The 12,994-nt window shown below is 47.1% G+C and overlaps 1 protein-coding gene across 1 annotated transcript in view; it reads left to right on the top strand.

Moving 5' to 3' along the window:
* Nucleotides 1-12,919, top strand: part of OPA3 (outer mitochondrial membrane lipid metabolism regulator OPA3) — a 57,269-nt gene extending 44,350 nt beyond the window's left edge. The window contains exon 2 of the mRNA XM_004060967.5: nucleotides 10,714-12,919. Within this exon, the coding sequence (XP_004061015.1) occupies nucleotides 10,714-11,114 (401 nt within the window). The 3' untranslated portion in view covers nucleotides 11,115-12,919. The remainder of the gene's footprint in view (nucleotides 1-10,713) is intronic.
* Nucleotides 12,920-12,994: the final 75 nt, after the last annotated feature.

The following is a 12,994-nucleotide window of genomic DNA, read 5'->3' as shown; positions in this document are numbered from 1 at the left end:
GCCTCAACCTCCCAGGCTCAAGCGATCTTCCCACTTCAACCCCCCAAGTAGCTGGGGCTACAGGTATGAGCCACCGTGCCCTGGCCTGGTTTGTTTGTTTAAACAGCAAGGCATAATCTACACACCATGAAACTCACCCTTTGTTTTATTTTGTTTTTTATTTTTTATTTTTTTTGAGACAGAGTCTCGCTCTGGCACCCAGGCTGGAGCACAGTGGTGCGATTTTGACTCACTGCAATTTCTGCCTCCTGGGTTCAAGCGATTCTCCTGCCTCAGCCTCCCGAGTAGCTGGGACTACAGGTGCACGCCACCACACCCGGCTAATTTTTGTATTTTTAGTAGAGACGGGGTTTCACCATGTTGGCCACGATGCTGTCAATCTCCTGACTTCGTGATCCACCTGCCTCGGCCTCCCAAAGTGCTGGAATTACAGGCATGAGCCACTGCGCCTGGCCGAAACTCACCCATTTTAAGAGTACGATTTGACGATTTTCAGTAAACTGACATGGTTATGCAACCATCTCCACATTCCAATTTCAGAACATTTCCATCATCTCCAAAAGATCCCTCACGTTCATTTGCAGTGACTCTCCATTCTTCTTCCTTCAGCCCCTAAAAATCACTGATCTACTTTCTGCCTCAATAGATTGCATTATTTGGGACATTTAATATAAATGGAGTCATACAATGCATGGTCCATTTTATTGCATGAATATCTCATTCCTTTTTTTTTTTTTTTTTGAGACAAGGTCTGGCTTTGTCGCCCAGGCTGGAGTGCAGTGACGCGCTGCCTGCTCACTGCAACCTCAGCCCCACCCCCGCCCAGTAGCTGGGACTACAGACATGCACCGCCACGCCCGGCTAATTTTTGTGTTTTTTGGCTGGGTGCAGTGTTCATGCCTGTAATCCCAGCACTTTGGGAGACAGAAGTGGGTGGATAGCTTGAGGTCAGGAGTTTGAGACCAGCCTGGGCAACATAGTGAGACCTCATCTCTACAAAACATACAGAAATTAGCCGAGCGTGGCAGAAAAAATAAAAATATTAAAACTTTTTTGTGATGTTTTTGTAGAGAAGGGGTTTCGCCATGTTGCCCAGGTTGGTCTTGAACTCCTGGGTTCAAGCGATGAGTAGCCTCCCAGAGTGCTGGGAATACAGGTGTGTAAGCCACTGCACCTGGCCTATGTTTAACTTTTTAAGAAACTGCCAAACTACTTTCCAAAGTGGCTGCACCATTTTACATTTCCGCCAGTGACATGCGAGAGTTTTGTTACCCTACAACTGATATAGTTTGGCTCTGTGTCCCAACCCAAATCTCATCTTGAGTTGTCATCCTCATGTGTTGAGGGAGGGAAGTGATCATGGGGGTGGTTTCCCTTATGCTGTTCTTCTGATAATGAGTGAATTCTCATGAGATCTAATGAATTTTAAAGTGGCAGTTTTTTCCTGCCCTTTCACTTCTCCCTCCTGCTGCCTTGTGAGGAGGTGCCTGCTTCCCCTTTGCCTTCTGCCATGATTGTAAGTTTCCTGAGGCCTCCCCAGCCATTCAGAACTGTAAGTCAACTAAACCTCTTTCCTTTGTAATTACCCATTCTCAGGAATTTCTTTATAGCTGTGTGAAAACTGACTAATACAGAAACTTTGGAAACATTAGTGGTTGTTCACTGTTTTGACTATAGCCATTCTAGTGGCTGGGAAATGGCATCTCATTGTGAATTTGACTTGTATTGCTCTATTAACTAATGTGTTGAGCATCTTTTCTTTTCTTTTTTTTTTTTTTTTGAGACGGAGTCTCACTTTTTTGCCCAGGCTGGAGTGCAATGGCACAATTTTGGCTCACTGCAACCTCCGCCTCCCAGGTTCAAGGAATTCTCTTGCCTCAGCCTCCCAAGTAACTGGAATTACAGGCACACGCCACCACACCTGGCTAATTTTTGTATTTTTAGTAGAGACAGGTAGTTTCACCATGTTGGCCAGCCTGGTCTCGAACTTCTGACCTCAAGTGATCTGCCAGCCTCAGCCTCCCACAAATGCTGGGATTACAAGTGTAAGACACCGTGCCTGGCCTCACTTTCTTTTTTCTTGAGATAGGGACTCACTCTTTTGCCCAGGATGTAGTGCAGTAGTGCAATCACAGCTCACTGCAGTTTTTATCTTCCAGGCTCAAGCAATCCTCCCCCCTGAGCCTCCTGATGAGCTGGGACCACAGGCATACACCACCACACCCAGCTATTTTGTGTGCGTGTGTGAAGATGGGGTTTCACTATGTTGCCCTCAAATTCCTGGTCTCAAGCAATCCTCCTACCTTGATCTCCCAAAGTGCTGGGATTACAGGTGTGAGACTCCATAGCTAGCTAGAATCTTTTTTTTTTTTCAGGTGGCATTTTTTTTTTTTTTTTTTATATGGAGCCTAGCTCTGTCCTCCAGGCTGGAGTGCAGTGGTACCATCTCAGCTCACTGCAACCTGCAACCTGCACCTCCTGAATTCAGGCAGTCCTCCCGCCTCAGCCTCCTGAGTAGCTGGGACTACAGGCACACACCACCACACCCAGCTAATTTTTATTGAAAACATATATATTATGAAATATTGCAGACATACAGAAAACAATATAATGAATAACCTTGTACCCACCACTTAGAATTAATAGAAATGAACATTTTGTCCTCTTTGCTTTGGTTTTTAAAGAGAGAAAGCTGAAGCTACAGTTTAGCCTCGTCATTCTCCCTCCCTGCTCTGGCACTCGGGAGGCTGAGGCAGGAGAATCGCTTGAAACCGGAGGGCAGAGGTTGCAGTGAGCCGAGATCGCGCCACTGCACTCCAGCCTGGGCAACAAGAGCGAAACTCCATCTCAAAAAAAGAAAATAAAATAAAAGAAAAAGATACCATCCTCTTTTGTGAGTCAAGTCCTTCTCCACTGGGTTCTCTACCCTTCCCCTTTTGATTGGCAGGAGGTCTCTGTATGTCCTAAATTTGAGTTATTTGTCAGATTGATGTATTGCAAATGGCTTCTTCCAGTCTATGATTTGCCTTTTCCCTCTCTTGCTGGTGTCTTTTGAAGAATGAAAGTTCTTTTCTTGTTTTTTTTTTTTTGTTTTTTGAGACAGAGTCTTGCTCTGTTGTCCAGGCTGGAGTGCAGTGGCACCATCACAACTCACTACAGCCTTCAACTCTCGGGCTTAAGTGATCCTCCTCGCTCAGCCTGCTAAGTAGCTGGGAGGCGGAGGTTGCAGTCAGCTGAGGTTGCGCCATTGCACTCCAGCCTGGGCGACAGAGCGAGACTCCATTTCAAAAAACAAACAAACAAAAAACAAGTTTGAGACAAGACTGACCAACATGGTGAAACCCTATCTCTACTAAAAAGTTTTTTAAAAATTAGCCTGGCATGGTGGCAGGTGCACCAGCATACCGGGCTAATTTTTTATTTTTTGTAGAGATGGGGTTTCACCATGTTGCCCAGTATGGTCTTGAACCCCTTCTCTGAAGCAATCCTCCCACCTTGGCCTTCCAAAGCACAGTTTATAGGCATGAGCCAGTACACCCAGCCTCCTACTTTTTTTTTCTAAAAGTGTTATTTTTGTGTGTATCATATTTTGATCTACAATCCCTGTGGAATTAATTTTTGTGTATTATGTGAGGTAGATGTTAAGGTTTATTTTTTTCTCTGTGAATATTCAGGTGATCCAACGTGTCTTAAAAAGTCCATTCTTTTCCCACTGCACCACAGTGTCACTTTCGTCACAAGTCATATGACTGTGCATGTGTGAATATTTCTGTATTCTCTACGTTTTACCACTGGCCTGTCTATTCATGTGGAAATGCCACCCTGTTTTGATGATTATAGCTTTATGATAGCTTTATATCTGGTAGTGTAAGGTCTCCAGTTTTTCTCTTCAGTATTACTATTCTTGGCCCTTTGTGTTTCCATACACTTTTTTTTTTTTTTTTGAGACAGAGTTTCACTCTTGTCGCCAAGAGTGGAGTGCAGTGGCACGATCTTGACTTATTGCAACCTCTGCCTCCAAAGTTCAAGCAATTCTCCTGCCTCAGCCTCCCTAGTAACTGGGATTATAGGCGCCCGTCACCATGCCTGGCTAATTTTTTGTTGTATTTTTAGTAGAGATGGGGTTTTGCCATGTTGGCCAGGCTGGTCTCAAACTCCTGACCTCATGTGATCCGCCTGCCTCAGCCTCCCAAAGTGCTGGGATTACAGGCATGAACCACCGTGCCCGGCCCACATTTTTTTTTTTAATTTTTTTTTTTTTTTGAGATAGAGTCTCGCTGTGTCATCCAGCTGGAGTGCAGTGGTGTGATCTCGGCTCACTGCAACCTCCACCTCCTGGGTTCATGCAATTCTCCTTCCTAAGCCTCCTGAGTAGCTGAGATTACAGGTGCATGCCACCACACCTGGCTAATTTTTTAATTTTTTCAGTAGAGACAGGGTTTCACCATGTTGGCCAGGCTGGTCTCGAACTCCTGACCTCAGGTGATCCGCCTACCTTGGCCTCTCAACATACTGGGGTTGCAGGCATGAGCCATCACACCCGGCAAGAAAACCAGTTTCTAGCAGGGTGTGGCAGCAGGCACCTTTAGTCCCAGCTACTCAGGAGGCTGAGGTGGGAGAATCTCTTGAGCTCAGGAGATCAAGGCTATAGTGAGCTATAATTGTGCTATTGCACTCCAGCCTGGGTGACAGGGTGAGACCTCAACTCTTAAAAAAAAAAAAAAAAAAAAAAGAAAAGAAAAAAACAGTTATTATGTTCAAACAATTAAAGTGTATATGTACAATTAAAATAATTTATAAACAAATTATATGACTAAGAAGAATAAGAACTAATTAGGCTGGGCATGGCTGTTCATGCCTGTAATCCCAGCACTTTGGGAGGTCAAGGCAGGTGGATCGCTTGAGCCCAGGAGTTCGAGACCAGCCTGAACAACATGGCGAAACCCTGTCTTTACAGAAAATTACAAAAATTAGCCAGGCATGGTGTTGTGTCCCTGCAGTCCCAGCTACTCAGGAGGCTGAAGTAGGTGGATCACTTGAGGCTGCAGTAAGCTATGATTGCACCACTGCACTCCAGCCTGGGTGACAGAATGAGACCTTATCTCAAAAAAAAAAAAAAAAGTAATAATTTATCAAGATCACTGCATATAAGGTACAGAAATCAGTTTATTCCTATCATCAGTACCAGCAACAAACAAATAGAAAATGAAATTTGAAATGTTGCCATCAAAGTAGTATCAAAATATCTAATACATAGGAATAAACTGAATTTATATGCAAGATATCTATTCTGTAAACTACAAAACATTATTGAGATAAATTTCTTAAAGACCTAAATGAAGAGAATACCATGTTCATGGATTGTATTGACAGGAAAATCTTTTCCTCTACCAATCTAGATCCCTGTTGTTGGGAACCTGCAAATTAATTAACAATACACAGATCAACACGTGGAAAGAAAAACTTTATTTACACATTAGGCAAGGGAACTCTGTAATGAGTAACTCATTGAATAGCTGGAAGTAAAGGTTTATTTACCAACTTAAGAAAAAGGAGTTCAGGCTGGATGCAGTGGCTCACACCTGTAATCCCAGCATTTTGGAAGGCCGAGGCTGGGGGATCACGAGGTCAGGAATTCAAGACCAGCCTGACCAACATAGTGAAACCCCGTCTCTACTAAAAATACAAAAATTAGCCGGGCATGGTGGCGTGTGCCTGTAGTCCCAGCTACTCGGGAGGCTGAGGCAGGAGAATTGCTTGAACCTGGGAGGCGGAGGTTGTGGTGATTTGAGATCACGCCACTGCACTCCAGCCTGGGCAACAGAGCAAGATTCCATCTCAAAAAAAAAGAAAAAGAAAAAGGGGTTCAGTGGAAAAGTATGGATAGTTCTATTGTTTTCTTTACTTGACTTTTTTTTTTTTTTTTTTTTTTGAGAAGAGTTTTGCTCTTGTCACCAGGCTGGAGTGTGATGGCATGATCTTGGCTCACTACAACCTCCACTTCCCAGGTTCAAGCGATTCTCCTGCTTCAGCCTCGCAAGTACTGGGATTACAGGCACCCACCACCATGCCTGGCTAAGTTTTGTATTTTTAGTGGAGATGGGGTTTAATTAGGTTGGCCAGGCTGGTCTGGAACTCCTGACCTCAGGTCATCCTCCCACCTCAGCCTCCCAAAGTGCTGGGATTATAGGCATGAGCCACAGTGCCTGGCCTCTATTGCTTTCCTGTGTGATTTTTAACACTAGAAGAGATGGACAGTCTGTCTCCTTCCTGGAATTCGCAGAAAACTCCCTTGGAGGGGGTTAATGGCAGTTGTATTTTCAGGAGGCTCTCCTTTAGTCCAATAAGAGAAGTGTAGATAACATTACAAGTGTTTTCACTGTAAAATAATCTTTGTGCCAAAGCTGTGGATTCCTTTAATTGGAAGGTTCAATATTGTAAAGATATCATCTTATAAACTGATTTATAGATTCAAGTCAATCCCAATTCTATGCCAAAAGGTGTGTGTTTGTATATTTGTGCATGTGCCTGTGCGTGCAAACTGACAAACTGATTCTAGAATTCACATGGACTGAACTGACTTGTCTCCAGGCCAGAGTCAGAGGCAACAACCTGCCCACTGCTTAACGGTGGCTATGGTGCCTTCTTTCAGGGAAAAGCATGGAGCTTGCCCAGGACGGAGCCGCTTGTTCAACCTTGTGAAACCAATCCCTGGGTTTTCACCTTGACCCTGCCCATCCAGGGCCACCAAGAGGGCCCCTCCCACGGGAGACTGAAGTGAATTCATACACCTCACCATGCTTTGCATTCAACCAACAGAAGCTTGGCCTCGCCTGGCCTGGCCTGCCCTGGAGTATGGACTTCCTGGTGAACTGACCTCTCCTGGATTAGGATCCGGCTGATGTTTAAGTACCGGCCTCAAGGGTATAGGGTAAAAGGAAACAACATACATCTGTAGCACAAGGTGTCTCCTGATTATTTAAAAATTAGCTACATTCAGCCGGGCGCGGTGGCTCACGCATGTAATCCCAGCACTCTGGGAGGCCAAGGCGGGCAGATCATGAGGTCAGGAAATCGAGACCATTCTGGCTAACACAGTGAAACCCCATCTCTACTAAAAATACAAAAATTATCCGGGCATGGTGGTGCACGCCTGTAATCCCAGCTACTTGGGAGGCTGAGGCAGGAGAATCACTTGAGCCTGGGAGGCGGAGGTTGCAGTGAGCCGAGATGGTGTCATCGCACTCCAGCCTGGGGGAGAAGAGCAAAACTCCATCTCAAAAAAAATTAAAAAAATAAAAATCATCCTAGGGCTGGGCACAGTGGCTCATGCCTGCAATCAGCACTTTAGGAGACTGAGGTGGGAGGATTGCTTGAGGCTGGGAGTTTGAGACAAGGCTGGACAACATAGTGAGACCCCATCTCTATTAAAAAATAAAATAAAATAATTTTAAAGCCAAATGGACACTAAAGTTCCCTGTATGTTTGGATATTTTATAATCAAATTTTAAATAAAGACTGAAAATTAGGGGGAAAAAATAAGTTCTGAAAGTCAACAAAACCTCCCAGTGGTGTAACAAAAAGGAGCAATGAAAAAAACAGGAAGGGAAAGTGAGGAGATCAGTGCAGGGTGGCATTCCAGACTGGGAAGGGGTAGGAGAAGGGTAGGAGAAAATGGAGAGGAGGCAACAGATAAGACACACATTTAGGGGGTCACCAAGACCACCCTCACTTCTGTCATTGACTGCAAGCTCAGGAGTCTCTAAGATCACCATCAGTTTCAGTAATTTGCTAGAAAGACTCACAGAACTCACTAGGATCAGGTATTCTCATGGTTGTGGCTCATTACAGTGAAAAGAATCAGATTAAAATCAGCCCAGGGAAGAGGTCCATGGGTCCAGGAGAGTTCCAAGTGCCAATTTAATACCTGGTACAGTTGTGGACAGCACTAACTTCTCCCAGCAATGATAAGTGACATGATGTCACCCATCAGGGAAGACTACCTGAGCCTTGGTGTCCAGGGTTTTTAATAAGGATCAGCATGTGGATAAGGCTGACCACTTGTGTGGCTCCCCTTAGATTCTAGCCCCTCCAGAGGTTAAGCTGATATCACATGGCCCAAAGCACCCACCATAAATCACCACTGTTAGCACAAACCATTTGGTGTGGCCCAAGGCCCCATGTAAACTCAGGCTGGACATTCCAAGAACTAAAAAATTACCTCCCAGGAGTAAAAGGCAAAGGTCAGACCTCTATTTGGATGAAGTTAATCCTTTACTGAGCAGACAAGAAAAATTCGAAGGGCTAAAGAGAGAAACGGGATTTGGATAGAAGATAGAAGAGTTTAAGGGGAATAAGAAAAACATTCATCTTGGTGCAATGTCAGTGCCACAGGGATGACAACAAGCCCCTCTGCCTTTACACATCATGGAACCAGGCCACCAAACTGCTGAGGAATAGGATTTCGAACTAGTCATTCTGGGGCTAGAATTTATCATCTCATCTAATGTGAAGGTGGAAAAAGATATTTCAGATATTCAAGGATTCAAAACACTGAGATACCAAGCATCCTTTCTGCAAAAGGTATCTAGGGATATACTCCAGGAAAACTAGAATGAAATTCAACAAAGAGGATGCAAGTTCCTCAAAAGAGGAGGAGCAGTGTGAAGGAGGACAGTCCTGCAGCAGCCCAGAGAACAGCCAGTGTGTCCACGACTGTTTATTTAATAAACAGAATAGGAGCAAACATCTGGATGATCTTGGTCCTATGGTAAATTTTTGTGGGTCACATAGTTAGTTTGAGAATCATCATTCTAGGAAAAACTAAAACCTTCATACAGTAACGTCAAAGTTGAAATAAAAGAAAACAAAAATGTGGCACGATACGAAGCAGTGAGTCCAGCTGGCATTTAATGATAATGCTTCACACACCACTGGTTTAGTGAAATAAAAATACATCTTCATTATGGATCTACAGGATTAATATTTCCATAACCTCCATATTTTACATGGTCTATATTTTCAATTTCAGGCAGCACAAAGCATTGCACAAAGCAATTACATAGGTTACCAATAAACAGTAAAAAAAAAAAATAGGCTGGGTGTGGTAGCTCATGCCTGTAATCCCAGCACTTTGGGAGGCTGAGGCAGGTGGATCACTTGAGGCCAGGAGTTCGAGACCAGCCTGACCAATGTAGTGAAACCCTGTCTCTACTAAAATGCAAAAAAAAAAAAAAAAAAAAAGTAGGTGACATAGTGGCACATGCCATTGAACCAAGCTACTTGGGAGGCTAAGGCACCAGAATGGCTTGAATCTGGGAGGCAGAGGCTGCAGCGAGCCAAGATCACACCACTGCACTCCAGCCTCGGGGACAGACCGAGACTGTCTCAAAAATAAGTAAATAAATAAAGGCTGGGCATGGTGGCTCATGCTTGTAATCCTAGCACTTTGGGAGGCCGAAGCAGGCGGATCACTTGAGGTCAGGAGTTTGAGACCAGCCTGGCCAAGATGATGAAAACCCGTCTCTAGTAAAAATACAAAAATTAGTTGGAAATCACTTGAACCTGGGAGGTGGAGGTTGCAGTGAGCTGAGATGGTGTCACTGCACTACAGACTGGGCAACAGAGCAAGACCCCGTCTCAATAAAAAAAACCCAGACATACATAAATAAAAATAAAGAGTAAAAAAATAAAAACCACTTGTAAAAATTGGGAGGGGAGAGGGAAGGAGATAGAATATGTGATGAATTCCATATAGTTCATGGGGTTGAGGGGGAGTGCAGTGAAAAATCAAGTTACAATTTTATTTTTTTTTTGAGATGGAGTCTCGCTCTGTCTCCCAGGCTGGAGTACAGTGGCATGATCTCGGCTCACTGCAGCCTCCGCCTCCCTGTTTCAAGCGATTCTCCTGCTTCAACCTCCAGAGTAGCTGGTATTAGAGGCACGCGCCATCACGCCCGGCTAATTTTTGTATTTTTAGTAGAGACGGGGTTTCACCGTCTTGGCCAGGCTGGTCTCAAACTCCTGACCTCAACTGAGCCACCTGCCTCGGCCTCTCAAAGTGCTGGGATTACAGGCGTGAGCCACCGCGCCCAGCGAAGTATGAATTATTGATGGAATTAAGAGTTAACCTCAGGGCCGGGCACCGTGGCTCACACCTGTAGTCCCAGCACTTTGGGAGGCTTTGGCAGGAGGATCGCTTGAACCCAGGAGTTCGAGACCAACCTGGGCAATGCAAGGAGCCCCCATTTCTACAAAAAATTTAAAAATTAGCCAGGCATGATGGCGCGCACACGTTGTCCCAGCTACTCTGGAGGCTGAGGCGGGAGGAGGATCGCTTGAGCCCAGGAATTCGAGGCTGCAGTAAGCCGTGATCTCGGCACTGCACTCCAGCCTGGACGATAGAGCGAAACCCTGGCTCAAAAAAAGAAAAATTAAAGAAAAAAAAAAGAGCATCAGCATCTTCTGTGTTTATAACGATGCAAAAGCTGACACTCCACCTTCACATGAGTAAGTCATTAGTTAAGGAAGTTTTCCCTAGAGGATTCTTGGTGTGAGGCCTGTGCTTGTCTTCGTTAAGGCGTCCCCGCCAGCACGCGTCCGATTGTGGTGACCACATCCCCATTGCTACAACGGGGACATCGAAGCACAGAGGGTCGGCGCTTATAGGAGGCTGCCCTGCAAAAGATCCCTGACTTCTGTCTTTTCCTGCAGTGTACCACTGGCTGGAGATGCGGACCAAAATGCGCATCATGGGTTTCAATGCCGCTGCCATCAAGCCGCTGAACGAGGGTGCAGCCGCCGAGCTGGGCGCGGAGCTGCTGGGCGAGGGCATCATCTTCATCACCGCCTGCAGCTGCCTGATGCTGGAGTACTGGCGCCACCAGTTGCAGCAGCGCCGCAAGGAAAAGGAGCGACGCGTTGCCAGGGAGGCGCTGCGGGGCGAGGTGGGCCACTTGGGGCTGGCGCTCGAGGAGTTGCAGGCGCAGGTGCAGGCGACGTCGACGCAGCTCGCCCTGGAGGAGCTGCGCGCTCAGCTGCAAGAGGTGCGAGCCCACCTCTGCCTCCGAGACCCGCCGCCTGCACCCCCAGTTGCGCCGGCGTCGGAGAAATAGGAGGTCTCGGGGCCCTGGTCTTGGAGGTGACTGCTGTCTGGACTGCGAAGTCTCTGTCTTGGCCTATTCTCCGCACTGTCCCATCCTGGACGGGCCCAGCTGACACTACCCAGTCCTTCGAGGGCGCCGGAGAGATCCTGGGCTGGAGCTGATCCAACCTCCCTACTAACCTGCCCAGTGGTACCTTCCACTGGGACTCTCCGCCTCCTGCAGGTGGAACGTTCCAAGAAGGACCCCGCCCTATCCCACCCCGCCCCTGCCAGCGCATTTGTTGAGCACTTTGGAAAGACAGCGTCTTTTATCAGACCCCACCTCCCTACCGCTAGGTAGGCCAGCAGGACGTCCACCTCTTTTGGCAAAACAAAATTCTGCACCTGGATTTAGCCACCTCTCATTCTGTCACCCGCACCCTCACTCACCTGAGTGGACCCTTCCCCTAGGACGCTCATCCTTTGCACCGAACACCACCTACCTCCTCCTCATTGGTACAGACCATTGTAAAGATGCACAAAGTTCCTACGGACTTCCCGACCCGCCCCCTTCCATCTACCTCAGTCTTAGGGGGAAAGGTGGGGGTGAATCCTGGACTGCGTTAGCTCCAATGAGTCACCACCCTGCGGCTCCTGACCTTAATCCATCTTAGTACCTGTCATTGACATCCTCCCCTCCCTGAGTGGATCGATCCAACAGAACCCCCCTCTTCTTCCGCCTATGGCGCACCCCACTGGCATGGCTATGCTGGGTCTTCCAGGGAAACGCCTCCCAGCCCGGCATTCTGTGGTCTGTTCCAGCAGGACGTGGCCTTTTGGGAGGAAAAACCGGTCTTGACCAGGGCTAGTCCATTCTGGCTTTCAGGCTCACTCACTTGGTCACCAGTCCCCAGTCCTGGACCTACTGCTACTGTCCTTTTATCCGGTCCTCCCTCGCTGTCCTCTTCAGTTGCCTTTGCTAGGGACCGGCCTGTCCCTTTACTACCTAAGTCATCGTCAGTTCGCCCAACTTCCCTCCAAATCTGCCCCTCACGGTACTCAGGGATCGCCCTTCCTTCCTGCCTTTGGACTGGTCCAGGTCCTCCTCCGCCCTACTTCACGCAAAGGCCTCCTCCAGGGGGACTACCTGTCCCTCAGCCCAGAGGTCCCCCTGTCCAAGCGTGGTATTCCACCAGGCCATATGACCTACCCACCCGACAGCTGAAGGGGGCGTGGATGAGCTCTGTGACTCTGAATGCTACTTTATAAATCGACTGTCAGCGTTTTCTAATTAAAGGAGCTCTGGGGTAAAGATCTTAAGAACGTGTCTGAGAACCATAATGCGCGTCTGCAAAATGTCATTGAAATTAGGAAAGAAGGCCGGACACAGTGGCTCACGCCTGTAATTCCAGCACTTTAAGAGGCCAAAGCAGGAGGACTGCTCGAGGCCAGGAGTTAGAGACCAGCCTGGGCAACACAGCAAGACCGCATCTCTACGAAAAATGAAAATATTAGCTAGGCGTCATACCAAACGCCTGTAGTTCAGCTACTTGGGAGGCTGAGGCAGGAGGATCCCTTGAGCCCAGGAGTTCAAGGCTGCAGTGAGCTGTGATCCTGCCACTACACTCCAGCCTGGGTGAAAGAGCAAGACCCCAACTCATTAAAAAAAAAAAAAAAAAAAAAAAAAAAAAAAAAGAGGAAAGAAGCTGGGAGAGTGGTAGAGTGGGGCAGAGAATCGTCTTATGAGCCCTTTCCCAAATCAGAAACTGAGGCCTGAGGTAAGCAAGTGGACTCGCCCAAGGCTACACAAAGTGAGGCTGCTTCTGGCCTCCCCTAGGGTGGTGAAGGGCAGGGTGGGATGGGGAGGAAGTGGCCTCCTAAGGGGCACGGGGAGGGAGGCTGGAGGGGGCA

The sequence above is a fragment of the Gorilla gorilla genome, chromosome 20 (genome assembly GCF_029281585.2).
Source record: "Gorilla gorilla gorilla isolate KB3781 chromosome 20, NHGRI_mGorGor1-v2.1_pri, whole genome shotgun sequence".
In the NCBI taxonomy this organism is placed as follows: domain Eukaryota; kingdom Metazoa; phylum Chordata; class Mammalia; order Primates; family Hominidae; genus Gorilla; species Gorilla gorilla.
The sequence above is the reverse complement of the archived record's forward strand: the minus strand, read 5'-3'. Positions and strand labels throughout refer to the sequence as shown.